The sequence below is a fragment of the Brachyhypopomus gauderio genome, unplaced genomic scaffold, assembly GCF_052324685.1.
Source record: "Brachyhypopomus gauderio isolate BG-103 unplaced genomic scaffold, BGAUD_0.2 sc49, whole genome shotgun sequence".
Lineage (NCBI taxonomy): Eukaryota > Metazoa > Chordata > Actinopteri > Gymnotiformes > Hypopomidae > Brachyhypopomus > Brachyhypopomus gauderio.
In genome coordinates, this window is record NW_027506874.1 from 123,561 (window position 1) to 145,895 (window position 22,335).

Genomic DNA, 22,335 nt, shown 5'->3' on the forward strand with positions numbered 1-22,335 from the left:
GGACATGTCTTATTGTTCTAGGCGAAAAGTAATGTGTCATAAAGAGTTGGCGTCGGTGTCGGTGTTGATACAGTTCACCTGTTTAGAACAGCCATGGTGTTGTTTGTGTCGCGGTAAAGTTGACCGTTCACGTAGAGTTTGTCCACTGAGATTACAGCCCGGGAACCTGCTTGAATGAAACTCTTGCGGATGGGGAACAAGACCTTGCGTCGCTCCAGGATCTCTTTGGGGAACTGGTCGTTGATGCTGAAGTTGGTTCCTTTCAGCTCCCGGCCGCGGCTCTTTAGCAGTTCTTTATGTTTGTAGTGTTCAAACTTGGCCACGATCGGTCTGGGTCTTCGCACATCTGGCCGCTTCCCCCCCAGGCGGTGAACGTGGTGAAAACTGATGTTTTTGACGGTGGCCTCTGAGATTTTCAAGTGATTTTGTATAAATGTTTTTACCATAGTCTCAGGGTCTTCGTCTGCCTTCTCCAGAATACCTGAAAATAATAAATTGTCTCTCATGCTACGAGACTGGAGATCGATGACCGTTTCTTAGATTTTTTTTGTTTTCTTCCGAGAGTTGGGTCATTCCCTCGGTGAGCGATTTCACCGACTCTCTAAGAACCGTGTTTTCTGCAGCGAGTGCCTCTACTTGCTGCTGGCTGAACTCCACTGACTCACGCAAGGCCTGAAACTCTTGGTGGAGAATTTCCACCAGCGCCAGGCGCGCATCAAACCTGGACACTTTGCTGTTTATAGACTCCAGAATGTCCGCCGTGCTACAGGTGTGTGGGGTGGCCGCTCCTGGGGAAGCTTCAGCACTTCGGAAGCTTCAGCTTCTCTTGGTCGATGGCGTCTTACCTGCATTGCTCATGATAATTCTATCAAAGCAGTTGTCTATATATGTGAATATACCATCCAAATCTTCACGGTGCTCCAGAGTGGTTGAATTCGTGGAGAGTGAGTTCAGAACGCTGCTGCAATGGTTCTGACCCACCGGAGAAAGAGAGGTCATATTACATGTGATGGGAATTTTATGATTTCGCTTTATGCCAGGCTTTATTAGTATATATTAAACACATTAGATGTGTTAGGGCCCTTTGCATATATGTGTGTTAATCATAGCTTCAGTAGGCCTCAGAAGTGTATTTTATTCTCTCTGGACGTCCTCAGCTCTCTCCTAATCTGATGTTCCTCTGATGTTCCTAAACATGGAAGGGACCACGGCGAGACTCAGTCCATCACGCCATCACGTGGATGCTGAGTGTGGAGGGGGCATGCGGGGGGAGAGGCTAATAGACATCTGTCAAATCAGTGTTAATTGTCATGTTTACCCAATCACACTTAGTGAATCACCTCATGTTCACCTCGTGGACACTGTGTGTATTGATGATTAAAGTATAAGAGATGAGAGTTTTGAGAGGGGAATTAGCTCTCTGTGACAGACGCCTTGTGTGTATGTAACTGACATCTCTGGATTAATCCATACTTTGTTAAATAAATCATTGTACTTTATTATCTTACCCAACTGCTTCTGGCTTTAATGGTGCTCACCATTTAAGGGTTACAGAATTTCAACCACATTGTCCTACCAAGTGTCCTGAGTATTTGTGTTATTCTAAGTATGGATAATAAAAAGTCTTTCGCTCACAGCCTCTGTCTCCTGCTGCCTCTGTCCCGGTGTCACATTATGGAGGCAAACACATCACACATTCCTCTTACAGATAGTAACGTGTTATGTATGATGCATGTGTTGCTTGTCTGGCCCGATGCCTTATAGGCATACAGAAAGCCTCTGAAATTTGCCCTCTGAACCATTTCACCTGTGCGCATACTCAATATGTCATGTTTCCAGTTAGATTTGAGGTATAAAATGATGTTGGATCAGGATAAAATCAGGTTCCTCTCTTAGGGAGTGACCTGATCTTCATGATGCATTTGTTATTTCTCTGGCCCACCATCAATAAGGTCTTCAATAAGCCTTTGAAACTGCCCCTTTAAATTTGTTCACCTATATGCCCACTGCTCAATATGCCATGTTGTGTGCTGGTATTTCTTCTTCTGATTTTGTGTTCTAGAACAGCATTTCTGTGTTTTTAGTTTTCAAATCTAAGAATATGTTTCCTTACGTTAGAAATGCTGACGAATTCAATCATCATGTACAAATTGCATACAATTGGAACAACTTGAAATAGAAACCATTTTACAAATGGTGTAAATGCTTTCATTATATTTTAATGTTTTTTTCTACATTCACAAAATCAGTATGGGAAACAATAACCTCTTAAATGTATGCTCCTATGCTTGTTTGTTTAATCTACCTCTTTTAAACAAAGTGCGCAGCAAACACGCATCGTGAACACACCCTTTTTGAATAAGGAACCAACTAGCCATCGAATAAAGAGCTGTAACCAAAGCAAATAAGTAACCAAATGAATCTGAAACTGCGAATAACAAGTAACCAACTTCTGCGTCATACTTTATCGTGTATTTAATCCCCTCATTCTCACTCCAGCCTGGACGCTCATTGATTGTTGTTCTCCTTTTGCGTTTCCTCTGTTTGACAGTTTCCTGGACTCTTGCTTCCATATTTATTCCCTTTGTATTCCGGTTTGTGTTTTAGTTCCTCTCTGTCCTCTCTATCAGTTTAGTGTTCTGTTTTCCTCTGTGTTGTTTAGTTCCTACAGCCTGGTGCCCCTTGTGTTCTTCAGTGAAGTCGGTAGATTAGGTAAGTCGTTAGATTTGTCCTGTTTCCCCTCTACGTTTTGTGCGCTTGTCTTGTGTGTTACTCTTAGTTTCTGTTGTCTCTACCTTTAGTCTGTTTCGGTGTTCGTTTGTCCTAATGTTTGATATGCTGCCTGGTGTCTGTTCCAATGTGTACTTGTCATAACTGATCACTGGTGTCTATCGTACTGTCTATTAAGTCTCTTCACGTGTTTGTATTGAAAGTTATTCTGTTTAGTGTTAATCTGGCTGGTTTGTATGTCACTATTTGTACTGGAAGTTATTCTGCTTAGTGTTAATCTGGCTGGTTTGTATGTCACTATTTGTACTGAAAGTTATTGTGTTTAGTGTTAATCTGGCTGGTTTGTATGTCACTATTTGTACTGAAAGTTATTGTGTTTAGTGTTAATCTGGCTGGTTTGTATGTCACTATTTGTACTGAAAGTTATTGTGTTTAGTGTTAATCTGACTGGTTTGTATGTCACTATTTGTACTGAAAGTTATTGTGTTTAGTGTTAATCTGGCTGGTTTGTATGTCACTATTTGTACTGAAAGTTATTGTGTTTAGTGTTAATCTGACTGGTTTGTATGTCACTATTTGTACTGAAAGTTATTGTGTTTAGTGTTAATCTGGCTGGTTTGTATGTCACTATTTGTACTGAAAGTTATTGTGTTTAGTGTTAATCTGGCTGGTTTGTATGTCACTGTGTCCTAAGCATCAGTGTAATTCTTCTTTACAGATTGACTATGTGTCCCCTTGTGTCCCTTCAGTAGAGAAAGACTCTGAAAAGGCCAATAAACCCTTGTTCTCTCAGCTTTTGTGTTTGCCCACTTATCTGTATGTGGCTAGAACATTACAATACTGCATGTACTCTGAACTGTATCATACTGTATTATACAGTACAGACAGTATGACACAGTACAGAGTACATACAGTATGGTACAGTACAGAGTATATTCAGTATATACAGTATGATACAGTACAGCAGGGTTGGCCAACCCGTCAGAGACCAGGAGCCACTTTTTTTTATTGTGTTATGGCAAAGAGCCACATCGTACATGGACATGGGGGGGGTGGCGAGCGTAGATTGTTGACGTGTGTAATGGACAAAAAATAAGTATTATATCGCGATCGATCGATCGCCAGTAGTTGACGAATTAGTAACTCGTGTGAAGACAGTCAAATGCGTGTTTTAAAAAGTATTAGCGGCTCGCTAGGCTTGTAAACAGACCGCGCAGCAGGAACATAGTGTGTCGCCCTCAGAGGTGATGAGGTAACCGGGACCTGGCACAGACCGTTTGTGCAGGTGAGCGCGCGGACCGGCTGGGGAGCCGCATGAAACCAGGCAAAGAGCCGCATGCGGCGCGCAAGCCACAGGTTGGCCACTCCTGCAGTACAGTGTATATACAGTGGAGTATGGAGGAGGAGGAGGAGCTAATGAGGAAAGTTATATCATCATAAGTAGGGGAGGAGCTAATGAGGAGAGTTACACCATCATCAGTAGGGGAGGAGCTAATGAGGAGAGATATACCATCATCATTAGGGGAGGAGCTAATGAGGAGAGATATATCATCATCATTAGGGGAGGAGCTAATGGAGTGGTAGACCGTCATCAGTAAATTTATTTACCAGTTCAGTTTTTTCTCTAATCTTAAATTTAAAAGATTACTGGAAACATCATTTGATGGGTTCTGAATTAATGTATTTGTATGTGAAAGAACCTTTATTATGGGATTGAACTGTGTACTAATAATATGAACCTGCTCACAGCCAACCATCTACAAACATATCCTATATAAAAAAATATAAAAATATAATTTGCTGTTTGTTTACTATTTAATAATGCTGACTGCAGATCTCGGTGAATAAACAAACTGTTAGACACACTGACCTGTGTCATACTCTGGGTGGTGCTGTTTCACATACACTAACTTATTTAATGCCATCCTCATATGTTGATGTGTAGTGGTGTTGGTGAAGTAACATTTGATTAGAACAGGGGTCGGCAACCCAAAATGTTGAAAGAGCCATATTGGACGAAAAAAACAAATGTGTCTGGAGCCGCAAAAAATTAAAAGCCTTATATAAGCCTTATAATGAAGTAGTGTTGTCACGATACTAAGAATTACAACTTCGATACGATACTTTAAAAAGTATTGAAATTCAATACAATTTTCGATACCAAAGTCAGATACTGTGCTCCGTTTTAAAGGCTTTTTATTTATTTTTTATAAACAAACAAATGAATATTGTATTTTGTTTCACAAATGTCAAATAAATAAAAGGTGTAGTCCCTACCACATTAAAACAGAAAAATAAATAATTGCACATTAATATAAATTAACATAAATAATAGTAGTGCACTCTGGAATTCACATTTAGAAGTTAAAAAAGGCTAGTGCAAAAAGTGTATTTTAAGTATACTTTAAACAACTTTAACTCTTTAAGTAACTAAAACTTCAGTATTAGAGTTCAGTATTCATAGATGATTGATCCATTGTAGTACGATCACTCTTTTTTTCTCCCTGTATGCTGTCGCACTTACGGCTCTTAAACCAAGAATATGACATTTGCTAGGATACCATAATCGGACACATAATTTTGTATGCTATAATACTAGAAATGGGAATAATCACCAACCTCTTGGAATGTTTTGTACAAATATGCGTGCCTTCAGGTGTTTGGCCAGATTCGTTGTGTTAAGCTAGGTTTAAACTTTCGCGAGTGACCGTAGCGCGAGTCTGCACACCTTGTCCGCGTGCTTGAAAATGCTTGAAACAAATAGCTGTCTGACTGAACCGTTCTCTTGTATTACGTTAACAAATACGAGCCTCTTGTAATTCCAGGACGAAACATGAGAGAACGTGAAGACGTTAAAATTGGGCGTTTTGAAAATAAACAACCATTAAATAATGTGATAAAAAAAGCGAATAATTTCGAGTATATGTATAAATAAACTAAAGTTTAACGTGCTGGGAAATATTGAAATGTACCTTGAAAGTGACAAGTGCTTTAATTCCACCTTGTTGGTGTATGAATCCTACAAACATGACTGTTCATTGCGCTGCGGCGCGCGCTAAGTTACAAAATTCTAGAGGTGCACGACCTCGCGAATTGACAGCACGTGAGGCTACCGCGATTACATCATTTTTACCGCGCGGACCCTCGCGCTGCTCGCGGCACGTCAAGTATAAACCAGGCTTTAGCGCCCTTCGTGGAAATGTTCCGAAAGCACCGCCTACAAACTGGCTTGTTCATGTCCTTCGGTTTTCCATCTGTATCTGCTTCGAATCCAAAGTATTTCCACACAGCACTTCTGCTGCTTTCCTTGTTTAATTAAGACGAGCTGCGAACACACTGCGTTTGTTTTAGCTGCCATTTCAGCATTACCACCAACTGTTCTGTGCATTACGGCACCTTGGGTGGGTCAAACGAAAGCGCATTTTATGTAAAAAGAATCGATTGGCTCCTTTGGTTGGTACAGCTTTAAAGCACCGTTTGCAGACCGGTTTTGATGTGTCCACGGGGTTGCCATGACTGTCTGAAATGTATGCAAATAATTCCATATTTCGCTTCGTGCGTGTAGTTTTTCAACAAGCTGAGGACGGTCCGCAATATTGCTTGTATTATCAGCCATCGTACACGGTTTCTTCTTATTCTGCAGAGAGGAGGCAAGCGCTGCACTGCTGTACGCGCACACTGCCCCCGTGTGGCACTCTTTGAAAATACTGCTCTTAAAAAAAAAAAAAAAACGCACTTAGTCCTATAGCACCGATACTAAGCAAACTGGGTATAGTACCGTTTTTAATGACGAAGTATCGCGATACTACTCTAGTATCGGTATACCGTGCAACACTATAATGAAGGCAACATCATGTATGTATCTATATTAGCCTACTATCAAAATGGCTAAGTTAGATACAACTTTTGCCAACTTTTCAAGATCACTTGGAGTGAGATTTAATCTTTTGGGGGGATGGGGTGTAAAATGGACACAAATTAAGTATTATATCGCGATCGATCGTTCGCCAGTGGTTTGCGAACTAGTAACTCGTTGAATCATAGATGTAGATCAGAGAAAAATAAACTACATTTTGTTTCGGCATGAGAAATCGGAAGTGTGGCATGAGAGCGTGTGAAGACGGTCAAATGCGTGTGTCTCACGCTCAATGCGTGAGAGTTGGCAACCCTGACATAATGTGACTTCTGTTTTCTGACATCACTGGTCAGCTTCTCAACATCGGGCATGTAAGATGTAACTTTAATCTTGATGCAGGACTGCAAACTCTCATCTGTGAGGCGGGTGCGATATTTTGATTTGATGTAGTTCATGTTTGAAAATATCTGTTCACACAAGTACGTTGATCCAAAGATGGATAATACCCCAAATGCATGTCTTCATGTTCCTATAATTGTCAGGAAGAGCATTCATGTGTCATAGACAAGTTTCGCGGGTGTTGGGAGGCTTTCAATTTCGCTCCATTTGTGGCTTTGGCCAAGCTGAGCTTTCTCGCCATGCTAATAGAAATGTGTGTCGCAGGCTACGACGCAAATCTTCGTTGACATAAATGTTGAAATTTAATTTCGTTAAGAATGTTGGTGTCATGTTTGTCTCCTACAAAAACTATATTAAAACAAAAAATACATTTCTCTCCCCCATCTTTTTACATTTTCAAACATTTTTGAAAAAGCTCCAGGGAGCTGCTAGGGTAGCGCCAAAGAGCTGCATGCGGCTGTAGAGCCGTGGGTTGCCGACCCCTGGATTAGAAGATGGAGGGATCTACTCCAGTACAGACCAACATCACAGATCAGACCAACATCACAGCTCAAACAGGAGGCAACGTATGTGCTCCTCAGATTCATGGGAATCAGATTAATGCACCAGTGACCATTATATATGGAGGTAAGAGATGAATCTGAATGTTGAGATGATCAGAGACCACAGTTAATATTTATTTAGAATTACTGGGTTTATATATATACGAAGGTCATGAATATAATTCTCACAGTTGTAAATCTTCTTTCTAAGATCATTATCAGCTGTTTGGTATCATTGATTAATCAGACTCCTGACTGTAATTCTACAAAATGTCTGACTTTGTGCAAGTGGACCTGGAAGAATTCAAGGCACAGGGTGGTCACACAAATTTGATCTGAACACGTTTTATTTACAGGGGCTCCAGTAACCTCTGGAAGCCCAGCTGTGCTGACAGGGAGAGGAGAGGGATTGGGAGGCATTATTACTACCGGTAACAGTTGTATGCTAAACGGGAACTCGTGGTTGTTTTGTATTCTTATGTTCATCAAGACGAGAAACCAACAAGCACTAAGATAGAATAGACATAAAGAATAAATCACTTGATACTACGAACACTAAAGCCGACAGAAAAACAAGCAGTGATACACATACTCAACAAAACATGGACTAGGGAAGTTCTACCATAGAACAACATGGACACATGCACTAGTGCTAACCAGAACATAGAACAACATGGACACATGCACTAGTGCTAACCAGAACATAGAACAACATGGACACATGCACTAGTGCTAACCAGAACATAGAACAACATGGACACGTGCACTAGCACTAACCAGGCTGTGAGTGAGCACAAGAGTCTCAGATTTACATGAACATGAGAGCAAGTGAACTTACACCAAATGATACATGACAATAAACACATAGAGCTACAAGGAAAGACTCGATCATGCAGGGAATATAAACCCAACTACTCACAAGGATAAACCAGGAACAGCTGACAAAACTCAACATATGGCGGGAAAACAGAAGGTGTGACAAACAGAAGGAAAACGAAGGCAACCAAAACAACGGCGGAACTAAGAGAACACGCACCACACAGGGGTAGAGGGCGGGGCCAGACGTGACACATGAAAACACCACACAGGGGTAGAGGGCGGGGCCAGACGTGACTGATTCTTTTCATTCATTTTGTTAATTAACAAATAAACTATTAACATCTATTTTTAAAGCATTCTTACTTTGTATTTCCCCCACACCTGCCCCAAACCTTATATATATATATATATATTAGTGGTGGGACTTTAACGCGTTAATTTTGATTAATTAATTACAGGAAAATTAACGCACTAAAAAAATTTACGCATTTAACGCATGAGACACTTTTGCACCGTGGAATGTTTCTCAATGCACAAGTTCCAGACATACAGATTATATGGACGCACAATAAGATCATGATGGAGATGACTGAAGAGGCTACGCTGGTGGAGGGGAAATTTAAATATAAGAAACTTCCAGATGGAAGTACAAACACAAATAGTGTTATTTACACTTTATGTAGGAAGGAGTTCGCTTATCACAGGAGCACTTCCACCCTTCGTTACCACCTCAACGCAAAACATGTTGGGGCTAACGTGCAGGTCAGTAATAATAACTTAGCTGCTAAATGTATTCCTAGTACGATAGGGTGACCAAACGTCCGTATTTCCCGGGACCATACCTGTCAAGTGTCCCGTTTTGGCCGGGACAGTCCCGTATTTTACCGCTCTGTCCCGGCGTCGTCCCGTATTTTTATTTTCCCCGTATTTGTCCCGTATTTTCAGTTTTCAATTTTTATTTTTTAAAGCATTCATGTGCCGCTCCAAACAGAATTCTGTCATTAGCCTCGCGAGAACTGCCACCCAGACTACTGCAGGTAGCAGTTCTCACGAGGCTAGTGACAGAATTCTGTTTGGCGCGGCACATGAATGCTTTAAAAAACATGTAAATTAAAATTCGCGGGTTTAGTGTCGACAGTGGGAGCAAACCTGGAACAACAAATCAGAGATGGATTTAACGAGAGAAGGCAGTCCTGCCTAAAAAGCTAAGCGTACGTCTAAGTACCTTGACGACTGGGACAGGGAATTTACTTTCCTAAAGAGGAGCATGAAGGGGCATAGCTACTCATTCTGTAAGATATGTAGCTGTGATTTTAGTGTCTCTCATGGGGGAAGGAATGATGTCCTTCAGCACGAACAATCTGCCAAGCACAAACGCGGGCTAAAGGCACAGAAATATGCCCAGGAGATGTCCCCATTTGTAGCTAGAAATACCACTTGAAATTTTTAATTTTTTTATTCATTTGTAGTTTAATTTTTTTAAACATATTTGGAGTGTTTGTTCTTCACTTTTTGCCACTCCAAAGATGTTTTCGTTTCTCCTACAGCCTCGATTGCGGCTATGTGCAAATAACTGATTATGCAAATTAGGCGATGACGTCATATATGGGAAATGTCCCGTATTTTAAAATACAAAACTTGACAGGTATGCCCGGGACATGTCCGTATTTCACATCCTGTCCCGGGTTTTTTTTTTAAGTGAGGAAATGTCCTGGTTTTTAAATTACCTTCTTTGGACCATTAAGACTGGATTAAACTTTCGCAAGTGGCCATAGCGCGACTCCGCACGCGTTTATACATGACGCATCACATTATTTGCAGTGTTGTTCGCTCTCTGTGGTCGAAGATAAACGCTTACAAGAAGCGCTGCACATTGCGTCAACTGATGCAAGTTACGAACTACCGTCCAGAAAGACAATGTCGAAGAAAATCAAGCAGCTGTATGATGAGGAAAGGGAAGTAAAACAGGTTATTGTGAAGAGCGCCACAAATGTGGCTCTGACTGGAGATCACTGGACCTCTGTTAGCAACAAGAATTATCTTGGTGTGACAGCTCATATTATAGATGATGAAGATCCAGTCATTTGCTTTGAGCATGCAGAAGACCACTTCTAGGCACTATGGAGATGCCTGTGGCAGAGGCCTGGGAAATTAAAGAAAGTCTACCATCTTAAATGGTATTAAAAACATCTTCTGATTTACTTCAATTCTTCCAATATCCTGAGCAAAACTCCCAAAATGAAACAACATTTTTCGTCAGAATTTCCAGTGTTCTGAACTGTTTTCTGCACTCATCTATTGGTCTGTGTAGTAGACTAGTGGAAAAATAAACAAGATGTTGAAGTTTATGATTATGTTCGTTGATTCATTCATCATTCAAACTTAAATTAATATTTCTCATGTTAAATACTGAAATGCGATTAAAATGCGATTAATTTCGATTAATTAATTACAAAGCTTCCGATTAATTCGATTAATTTTTTTGATCGCGTCCCACCCCTAATATATATATATATATATATAGAGAGAGAGAGAGAGAGTATAGTATATAAAAACAAATGAATACAGCAGTTCTCATAGCTGCAAATCCTTTTATACATTAGTTAATTATGTTAATAACGTTGGTATTTTCCACTGTTCTCTCCTCCAGTTCAGGAAAAGTCCAGTTCCAGCACCATCCCAGTTCAGACTGGAGGATCTTCAGGGAGTCCTGCACTCAGTGAAGGTCTGTTTATACATGTAACGTTTGGGCAAGGTAGGCTGGACACAAGTGTGGACTCTGAAGTAGTTTAATAACAAAACAACCAACACTGCACAGAATATACTGACATAAAACAAAGACAAACCAAACAGTATCCAAATACACCAACTAACACTAAAGGAGAACATTAATACACAGAACAGGGGAGACATAAAGACATTAAAGACATGGACCAGCAAGATTACAAACAGTATCAAAACTAGTGGAACTTACAATAACTCACATAACAAAAGACTAAACACAGGACAAATACACTGAATAAAACACAGAACCAAACGAGACACACCTGAAAACAATGAGGAGGGGGCGGGGTTCAAGGTGGGGCATGAAGTCAGACACAATAAGGGATTTCAAAATAAAAGCACACAAAGAGGAGGGGTTGCCGTGGAGACCATGACAATACACATCACTGATTATGTTCTGAAGATCACATCTGAATATACACATCACTGATTATGTAGTCAATCAATCAATCAATCAAAGTTTATTTGTATAGCGCTTTTCACAACACATGTTGTCACAAAGCGCCTTACAGGATTTAAAAGGTTAACAATACTACGGGTCCAGAACCCTAATGAGCAAGCCAAGGGCGACAGTGGCGAGGAAAAACTCCCTAAGGTAGTGGGGAATAGGAAGAAACCTCGGGAGAACCAAGACTCAAAAGGGAACCCATCCTCCATTGGGCGGCCCGTTAACACACAGATTACACAAAATACAGACAAATACACAAATCACACAATCAGACTAAGTAAAGGTAAAAATGAAAGTTCTGGTATGCTGATGCTGGTATTGTAGGCTCCGATGCAATGTTACTCTCCAGGTGAACCTCGGAGAAAAGATACGAGATGTAGTAAATATGTAACAGATTAATCAAAGGCCAAACTAAACAGATGAGTCTTTAATCGAGTTTTAAACATTGAGACTGTGTCTGAGTCCTGAATAGAGGCAGGAAGATTATTCCACAATTGTGGAGCTTTAAAAGAAAAGGCTCTTCCACCTGCTGTGATCTTTTTGATCCTAGGAACAGTTAATAACCCTGCGTCCTGCGAGCGAAGTGAACGCGCTGGGTTATATTGTTCAATAAGTTCACTAAGATAGTCTGGAGCTAAGCCATGCAGCGTTTTATATGTTAATAAAAGTATTTTATAGTCAATACGGAATCTAATTGGCAGCCAGTGTAATGACGATAGTACGGGACTAATGTGATCAAACTTTTTAGTTTTTGTTAAAACTCGTGCTGCTGCGTTCTGAACCAGCTGGAGTTTGTTTATCGATTTACCAGAACATCCAGCTAGGAGACTGTTGCAATAATCTAAACGAGAGGATATGAATGCATGGATTAGTTTTTCTGCATCACTAATATTTAATATGTTTCTAATTTTGGCAATGTTGCGCAAGTGAAAGAACGCTACCCTAGTTATATTATTAATATGTGTATCGAACGAGAGATCTGGGTCTATTGTGACGCCCAAGTTCTTTACCTCTGCGCTGGGGGTTATAGTAAAAGAATGTAGATTCAATGCTGCATTATGTATCTTGTCTCTCGCAGCCCTAGACCCAACTATTATCAATTCTGTTTTATCGGCATTTAGTGCTAGAAAGTTACACGCCATCCAATGTTTTATCTCTTCTACACATTTCTCAATCTTACTGTTTGCGCCTAAATCATCGGGTTTTGCTGATAAATATAGCTGAGTGTCGTCTGCGTAGGAATGGAAACTGATGTCATGCTTATGCATAATTTCGCCTAAGGGTAACATGTACAGTGTGAATAGAAGTGGTCCTAGGACTGTCCCTTGTGGGACACCATATTTAACCTGCACAGATTTAGAGGTTTTATTATTAACACTTACACATTGGAAGCGGTCAGTTAAATATGATCTAAACCAGGAGAGTGCGACTCCTTTAATACCTACTGTGTTTTCTAGTCTATCCAGCAAAATGTTGTGGTCTACAGTATCAAAAGCTGCACTAAGATCCAACAGTATAAGGAACGAAACGAGCCCATTATCGGCCGATATTAGTAGATCATTCACTACCCTGAGTAAAGCTGTTTCAGTGCTGTGGTTTGGTCTAAATCCTGATTGGAACTTTTCATGGATACTATTTGATTGGAGATAGTGGTTTAACTGATTGGAAACTGCTTTTTCTAAAATTTTAGAGATAAATGGGAGATTAGAAATGGGTCTATAGTTGGCTAAAATCTGCGGATCGAGATTCTGTTTTTTAATCAAGGGTCTAATTACGGCGCATTTTAATTGTTTGGGCATGTAACCTAGGTTAAGGGAGGAGTTAATCATATTAAGTAAGGGCTCTGCAGTGGCTGGGAGTAGGTCTTTAAATAGACGGGTTGGAACTGGGTCAAATATACATGATGTAGGCTTAGACGAATTAATCAGTGTTGTGAGCTCTTTTTGTGATATAGGATTGAAGATATTTAGCTCAGTAATATTTTTGGATGCATAGTTACTAATAGCTGAACTACTGGGGTTGGATTGGAGGTTAGGCTGCGATGTATTATGACTCTGTAGTCGGATATTATCTATTTTATTATTGAAAAAGTTTAAAAATTCATCATGTAGTGAAGATCACATCTGAATATACAAATAACTGATTATGTACTGAAGATCACATCTGAATATACACATCACTGTTATATTGAAGAAGATGCAAACACACAGGACACTTTACACCAGGGGTGTCCAAACATTTTGTCCAGATTTGGTGAGGTGGACATGTGTGGGGGCCACACCCATTCAGCCTGGCATTCTCACAGTGTATAGTATAGTATAGTATAGTACAGTATAGTATTATACACTGCCATCTTCTGGTGAAATATAAAATGCTACGGTCAACAGAGGTTGTGGTCCAGAAAATTTGAACGTGACCCACACTTTGGACAAAATCACACAGGACAGGGACAGTGACATAATCACAGAGGAGACTGCAATCAATCTTTCATAATCATAGTCTATATAGATGCACTGTACGATATACTATATACACACACTATATATGACTGAAGCAGTCAGTCAGATGGAGGCGTGGTCACAATGGAAGCAGACGGGATGTCATGACAACACAAGATCAAGCACTAAGCACTAGGTCGACCCTTTTCCACCAATGAGGAACCAGAACTGCTCTAGTTTGCAAATCTAATTTGGAACCATTTGTTGTATTTCCACCAATAAAAAGGTTGTGGAACTGTAGATGTTTGATCCCAGCTGATTACAGGACACGCCCATAACCTCAACCCCAAAACTCCTATTGAGGGATCAAACCATCACCCTCAGGGTGACCAAACCAGTGTGATACCAGCACAGAGAACCTCAACAAATAAAGATGTCAGGGGAAAGGGCTGACATGATTACAACTGCTAAAAACGTCTCTTCCAACCAAGGAAGAATGATGAGGACTCAAGAGTGTGAAGACAGAACTCAAGACTGTAGAGAGGAGGAATAGAGGAGACTCAGCAGACAGCCCTTAAGATCTCTTTAACTAACACGGACCACCAGGGGGCCTGTGAGCTGCTCTCCAGTGGGCTGGGTGACAGGTGTGGCTGATCTGTGTCTCCCTCTGGTGGCCAAAAATGGCTTAACCCAGGCTGAGCTGTTGCATGTTACAAACAATTTTGGATCAGACATCTTTGATTAGCATAGAAACACTTTAGTAAATCTGTAGTAAAACACTTTAGATTTGCAGTATCTGACTGAGAAACAATAGCCAAACATTACACTGTTTATACTTTATCTTCATAATAAAACACATTTGTTGAAGTATTTTACAGCCATTAACACATACTGTTTAATCATATCTCAATAAAAAGAATTTAGAAGAGCCTTCAGCAAGGTTATAATAGTTTTGGATTTTTCATTATAGTTTAGTTTTTATTTCATTGTGACTTTTTTTCTATACTTTGGGTTATTTGTCAGGTGCAGGATTCAAAAAGTCCAAAGTAAATAAAAAAGTGTAATAAAAACTCATCAAAAGATACCATAAAAAATGCATTCAATTACTGTTGAACAACCAACAGTCCACAAGATAGAAGCCTTAAGTGCAAAATGTGTAATAATGTTGCTGAAAATTGCCAGACTAAGACAGACATGAACAGGCATAAATAGGCATAAACCTATTTTGGTTCGTGTGAAAAGCCAAACGTTTCGAAAGGCAATCGAGTAGTGTTGACACCTGTCCCGGTTTTCACGTGCCTGTCCCGGGTTTCCCGGGCTGTCCCCCCGGGCTGTCCCGGTAATATTCGGTCCCGGCAAAAAAACTAGGTTAGTTCAAACCACGATTCAGACTGTTTCTGCACACTTTAAATCTGTTTTTTTCTCGCTGTGTCCATTTTAAACCCCTCCGGTACGTTCGCCAATCGCTCAACAACTTGCGTTCGCCAATCGCTCAACAACTTACGTTCACACCCCCCCCCCCCCAACAACTTACGTCCCCCCCCCCCCCCCCCCCCCTCGGCTCAACAGCTTACGTTTGCCACCCCCCCAACTTGACAGTGTCCTTGTTTTTTGTCAGACCTAGGTGGCAACCCTACAATCGAGTCACACAGTCTTGTTGACATCCAGTCTCAACACATTAACTAGTGCATCCGCCCTAATATGCGGTTTTTCTGCATATTAACTAACCAGCAGCTATCACTGGTGAAGACGGTCCATTATGGTTCTCCTTCCCAGTGCTACCTAGCCGGGATGGTGCTTCTCTTTCGGCGGAGCTACTAAGAGGCTAGTTTGTTAAGGTACTGACAGTTAGCCCTCTTGTGTGAGCTTTGAGATTTGTGGGGTTTTTCCTCTTGAGAACTACTCCACATATTTCATCACTTGTTTCCACTACAAGACATGTAGTCTTTCTCGTAGTCATATTTTAAAAAATCCCATACAGGACTCACCGTTTTCTTCCAACTTTTGTTGTCGTAATTTTGCTAGCTATTTTAACAAAGGCTTAATTACCTAGCTAGCTACATTTAAAGAGTTTTTCTAATTCAATCCCATTCGATGTAATAAGATATACTGTCTAACTACAGTGTTATTTCCTTCGTCTCTTACCAGGTGATGTTTAGTCTATCTTGGTGAATCGTTTTGAGACATATGACTGCATCATTTAGTTCACCCATGATAAAATCGCCTACTTATCACTAGGTAGTCATTTCTTATATCATGAGTAAAGAGCTAAATGCTCTTTAAATGTAGCTAGCTAGCTAGGTATTTAGCGAGCAGGAGCTCTAAACAAGTGACGGACCTTGAACGAGGCTGAAGTTGGTTCCTTATTCGCCAGTGTCTTATTCGCACTTTCCGTTCCACCTTAAAAAATAATGCGGTAGTTTCATTATGTCGCCGCGATAGAATGTATTGTACGTTTCTATGGCTGTATCCAAGGCTTAATTTGAGCCGGATCCTGCCGGAACAGGATCCGGAAACTCTTTAATTTTGAAGCGTGCATTCCGGTAATTGTCTGCCTCGATCCGGTAACATTTTATGTTGTCCGCAGGGTTGCCAACTCTCACGCATTGCGTGAGTTACTAGTTCGCTAGCTCTGGCGCCAACCACCGGCGATATAATACTCAATCTGTGTCCATTTTACGGTCGCCCCCCCCCCCCCCCCCCCCGCTCAACAACTTATGTTCGCCCCCCGCACTCAACAACTTACTTTCACCAATAGCACCCCCCCCCCCCCCCCCCCACCCTCGCTCAGGTAAAATGCATTCTGGGTTCGTTTGATTTACAAATTAAGCCCTGGCTGTATCTCCTGATTCTTACATCGTCTCGGAAATCTGACGAGCAGGTTTGATTGACCACCTAAGTGACTGTATAAATCCAGAAGAAGAAGGTTTTGTACTGTAGAATATTTTTATAATCGTCCTGTGAACTTGGCCTGTCAGGTGATAGAATGTACTGTGCATACAGTGCATTGGTCTTAGTTTCTATGGCTGTATCTCCTGATTCTTACATCGTCTCAGAGATCTGACAAGCAGTTTTGATTGACCACATAAGTGACTGAATAAATCCAGAAGAAGAAGAGTTTTTACTGTAGAATATTTTTTTTATTGTCCTGTGAACTTGGCATGTCAGGCAATAATGTACTGTGCATACAGTGCATGGGTCTTAGTCAATCAAACCTGCTTGTCAGATCTCTGAGACGATGTACGAATCAGGAGATACAGCCATAGAAACTAAGACCAATGCACTGTATGCACAGTACATTCTATCGCCTGACATGCCAAGTTCACAGGACAATAAAAAAGATTTTCTAGAGTAAAAACTCTTCTTCTTCTGAATTTACACAGTCACTTATGTAGTCAATCAAACCCGCTTGTCAGATCTCTGAGACGATGTACGAATCAGGAGATACAGCCATAGAAACTAAGGCCAATGCACTGTATGCACAGTACATTTTATCGCCTGACAGGCCAAGTTCACAGGACGATTATAAAAATATTCTACAGTAAAAAACCTTCTTCTTCTGGATTTATACAGTCACTTAGGTGGTCAATCAAACCTGCTCGTCAGATTTCTGAGATGATGTAAGAATCAGGAGATACTGTCACGTTGAGGACCCTGGCCCCTCCCTTTTGGGCATGTGTAAACATTGTCCACGTGCTTTGTCTGCGTCAGCGGAACTCCGTGGTGATGGCTATGTTGTGTGAATAATGTGTCTCACCTGTGAATCGTCTCGTAATCACATGGGGCTAATGTGGTCTGTCTATTTAATGTGCGCTCGCGCAGTGTCCTGTGCTCATCGTTGTCTAAGTCTGCAAGTTGTTTGATTCCTCTGTGTTGCTCGTGCGCTATTGCGCAACCTTTATTGTGTCATTAAAAGTGACGTTTGCCATGAAAGGAAGGATTCCCGTGTCTCGTCCTTCGCCCTGCCCGCACGTCACAGAACGACGAGCCGCGAAGAGACACCTCCAAGAATGCCAGGCTACACCACCCGGCCAAAGAAGGGCCAGCGCCCTAGCAAGCGGCATCACCGTGCCTCCTACTCTCCCCCGCGCTGCGAAGCCACTCCGTCTCTAGCGCAGCTGAAGCAGGATCCAGTGTGCACATACATGCTGTGCGCGGCACGAGAGACCAGCGTGCCTGAGATGGCAGAGGGGTTCCGCCAGGAAGCGGTCCGGATGTGGAGGGAGCGACACCCCCCTCCCACCAGAGAAATCTCGCCACTGCGCGTAGGCTCAGCGGGGCTCTGCGCAACGGAGGGAATCCCCGAGAGCGAGTTCGGGGAGGTGGGTTCACCGTCAGAGGACTCCGCCTCCACCGTGGACTACGGTGGAGGGGAGGAGGGGGTCTACCCTCCGTTGGAGGACTCCGCCTCCACCGTGGACTACGGTAGGGAGGAGGCGGAGTCGGAGGAGGAATCGGAGGACGAGGATTACCTCCCTCCGCCCGTGTGCCCCTCTCGCACCGCAGAGAAGGGTGAGGAAGACGAGGGCTCCTATACTACGGAGGAAGAAGAGAGCCCTCCCCCCTCAGAGAGGTCTGCGGAGACCGTGAGAGGGAAGCGGACACCCTCTTCCACTCGCTCCAGCGACAGTGCTATGGACTGCTCCCGGGGTGGCAGCCCGGAGCAGTCCATGGAGTGGAGCCGGGGAGAAGAGGAGGAGGAGGAAATGGAGACCGAAGGGGACCACCCACACGGCCCGTTCGGCCAGTCCACCAGCCGCGTTGCACCAGGCGCGTACGCCAGCCCCGGCGCGCCAGGCGCATACGCCAGCCCCGGCGCGCCAGGCGCGTACGCCAGCCCCGGCGCGCCGCTCCTGGCACGTCAGCCCGGCGCGCCGCTCCTGGCACGTCAGCCCGGCGCGCCGCTCCTGGCACGTCAGCCCGGCGCGCCGCTCCTGGCACGTCAGCCCGGCGCGCCGCTCCTGGCACGTCAGCCCGCCGCGCCGCTCCTGGCACGTCAGCCCGCCGCGCCGCTCCTGGCACGTCCGCCAGCCGTGCTGCACCCGGTGGAGGGATCGCAGCGAAGGCAGGAGGGGGACTGCCCAACGCAGCACCAGCAGCGCCGGATCTCTCTCCTCTCCTCGCTCTCCTCCTGGCGCGAAGCCTGGCGCCTGTTATGTGTTCGTCTGTGCCAGTGTTCGTATGTCTTCCCGTCTGTGTGCCAAACCCCCTGTTCCCGTTTGTGCCTCTATGTGTATGTGTGCCTGTGTGCGTGTTTGTGAACGTCCCGTGTAACGTGTCTAACGTCTTTTCCCCTGTGCTCCCAGGGAGGGTGGTCTAGGCGGTCCGTGGCGGACGCTTCCCCGAGGGCGGTCACCTCCCAGACGCAGGACTGAGCGCGTCGGATCCGCCCATCGTCGTGGGTTCGGGGCACTCGGTCCTGTTGGCACCCCGGGACGAGTAGTGCCCTTGGAGGGGGCGTCTGTCACGTTGAGGACCCCGGCCCCTCCCTTTTGGGCGTGTGTAAACGTTGTCCACGTGCTTTGTCTGCGTCAGCAGAACTCCGTGGGGATGGCTATGTTGTGTGAATAATGTGTCTCACCTGTGAATCGTCTCGTAATCACATGGGGCTAATGTGGTCTGTCTATTTAATGTGCGCTCGCGCAGTGTCCTGTGCTCGTCGTTGTCTAAGTCTGCATGTTGTTTGATTCCTCTGTGTTGCTCGTGCGCTATTGCGCAACCTTTATTGTGTCATTAAAAGTGACGTTTGCCATGAAAGGAACGCACGTCACAGATACAGCCATAGAAACGTACAATACATTCAATCGCGGCGACATAATGAAACTACCGCATTATTTTTTAAGGTGGAACGGAAAGTGCTAATAAGACACTGGCGAATAAGTAATAAATCTCGCGGAGTTGCGTCTTGCAAGATTTCGAGACACGAGATCTCGTCACACCCCTACCATATAGATTATTGATGTCAAATAAATACATTTTTACTATTTACTATCAGCATATCTGAAGGTGGCATAGTTCATGTTGGTTTAGTGCAAACAAATAAAATTACTGTCATGTGTTTCTGTTGTTTTAGAGATGATATCTGCATATCAGCAAAAGCTCAAACGCAAACTACTGGAGAAATACAAAAAAATTCATGAAGGAATCTCAGATCATGGAAGCTCAATTCTTCTGAATGAGATCTTCACAGAGCTCTACATCACAGAGGGAGGGAGCGGAAACATCAATAATGAACATGAGGTGAGACAGATTGAGACAGCATCCAGGAGACCAGCAACACAGAAGACACCCATCAAATGTAATGACCTCTTTAAAGACAAACCCATCAGAACAGTGCTGACTAAAGGAGTTGCTGGAATTGGGAAAACAGTCTCTGTGCAGAAGTTCATTCTGGACTGGGCTGAAGGAAGAGCCAATCAGGATGTCCGCTTCATATTTCCACTTCCTTTTAGGGAGCTGAATTTGATAAAGAAGGAAAAGAATCTGATGGATTTGCTTCATCACTTTTTCCCAGAAACAAAAACATTACAGTTAATAGACTGTGATGCTTATAAAGTCATTTTTATCTTTGATGGTCTGGATGAGTGTCGACTTCCTCTAGATTTCCATAACAATGAGAGCTTATGGGACATAACAGAGTCGACCTCAGTGGATGTGCTGCTGACAAACCTCATCAAGGGGGATCTGCTTCTCTCTGCTCTCCTCTGGATAACTTCTCGACCAGCAGCAGCCAATCAGATCCCTCCTGAGTGTGTTGACCAGGTAACAGAGGTACGAGGGTTCAGTGGCCCTCAGAAAGAGGAGTACTTCAGGAAGAGAATCAGTGATCAGATCCTGGCCAATAAAATCATTTCACACATGAAGTCATCAAGAAGCCTCTACATCATGTGCCACATTCCAGTCTTCTGTTGGATTGCAGCCACTGTTCTAGAGAGCATGTTGGGTGAAGCAGAGAGTGGAGAGATCCCCAAGACTCTGACTCAGATGTTCACACAATTTCTGATCTTTCAGATCAAATACAAGAACAGAAAGTACCATGGAAAAACTGACACTGATCCTCACCAGACTAGAAATATTGTTCTGGCACTGGGAAAACTGGCTTTCCAACAGCTGGAAAAGGGCAACCTGATCTTCTATGAGGAAGACCTGAGAGATTGTGGCATTGATGTCAAAGAAGTGTCCGTGTACTCAGGAGTGTGTACCCAGATCTTCAGAAAGGAGTCTGGACTGCACCTGGAGAAGGTGTTCAGCTTTGTACATCTGAGTGTTCAGGAGTTTCTGGCTGCTTTATATGCATTTCTCTCCTTCACCTCCAACAACACAAATGTGTTGGAACAGAAAAAGAAAAGACTCTTTAAAAGATCAACAATGTCAACAATGTCTGTCTTCCTTAAGAACGCAGTGGACAAGGCCTTACAGAGTGAGAATGGACACCTGGACCTTTTCCTCCGCTTCCTTCTGGGTCTCTCACTGGAGTCCAATCAGACTCTCTTACGAGGTCTACTGACACAGACAGGAAGCAGCTCTCACAGCACAGAGGAAACAGTCAAGTACATCAAGGAGAAGATCAGGAAGAAGCTCTCTCCAGAGAAATCCATCAATCTGTTCCACTGTCTGAATGAACTGAATGATCATTCTCTAGTGCAGGAAGTTCAAACATACCTGAACGGAGAAGATTACAATAATCTCCGTGGAGCTAAACTCTCTCCTGCTCAGTGGTCAGCTCTGGTGTTTGTGTTGCTGAACTCAGAAGAGGAGCTAGATGAGTTTGTCCTGAGTAAATATTACCGATCAGAGGAATGTCTACTGAGACTGATGCCAGTGGTCACAGCATCCAGAAAAGCTGAGTGAGTATTTTTATAAACACATTACAGCACTGGGGGGAGTTTCCCAAAAGCACCTCCCACCAACAATTGAAACAGATAAATTAGAAATAATAATGTGTTGGTGTAAGGTTATGAATATGCACAACCAATTTAATACAATTACTGACTTTAGCATCTACATTACATGATGTTATCTGAACAACAGAGATTCACACACATTTCCTATAACACAAGACTGATTAGCATAACACAACTGCACATTACAACTGGTTATATGAGACAATACATGTTAGAAATGACAGAAATGCAGCATACAGAGTACAACCTGAATGTTACCTAATAGATGGACAGAAGGGGAAAGTAAGAGTGAGAGAGAGGGAAAAAGAGAAAGAGAGAGGGGGAGAGAGGTGGGGGATTGAGAGGGAGGGAGAGAGAGACAAACTACACAACACTACAGCTGGTTACAAAGAGAGACCAGACTGTGTTCCCACTG

General features: G+C 42.9%; 2 protein-coding genes across 7 annotated transcripts in view; both read left to right on the top strand.

Annotated features, from left to right (window-relative positions):
• LOC143487703 (NACHT, LRR and PYD domains-containing protein 3-like) overlaps window positions 1-22,335 on the top strand; it is a 267,073-nt gene that overhangs the window by 100,587 nt on the left and 144,151 nt on the right. The window lies entirely within an intron of this gene.
• The window catches only part of LOC143487705 (NLR family CARD domain-containing protein 3-like), a 43,538-nt gene continuing 23,712 nt past the window's right edge, over window positions 2,510-22,335 (top strand). Inside the window, exons 1-5 of the mRNA XM_076986801.1 lie at window positions 2,510-2,712; window positions 7,401-7,612; window positions 7,884-7,958; window positions 10,997-11,071; window positions 20,090-21,863. Of these exons, the coding sequence (XP_076842916.1) occupies window positions 7,480-7,612; window positions 7,884-7,958; window positions 10,997-11,071; window positions 20,090-21,863 (2,057 nt within the window). The 5' untranslated portion in view covers window positions 2,510-2,712; window positions 7,401-7,479. The remainder of the gene's footprint in view (window positions 2,713-7,400; window positions 7,613-7,883; window positions 7,959-10,996; window positions 11,072-20,089; window positions 21,864-22,335) is intronic.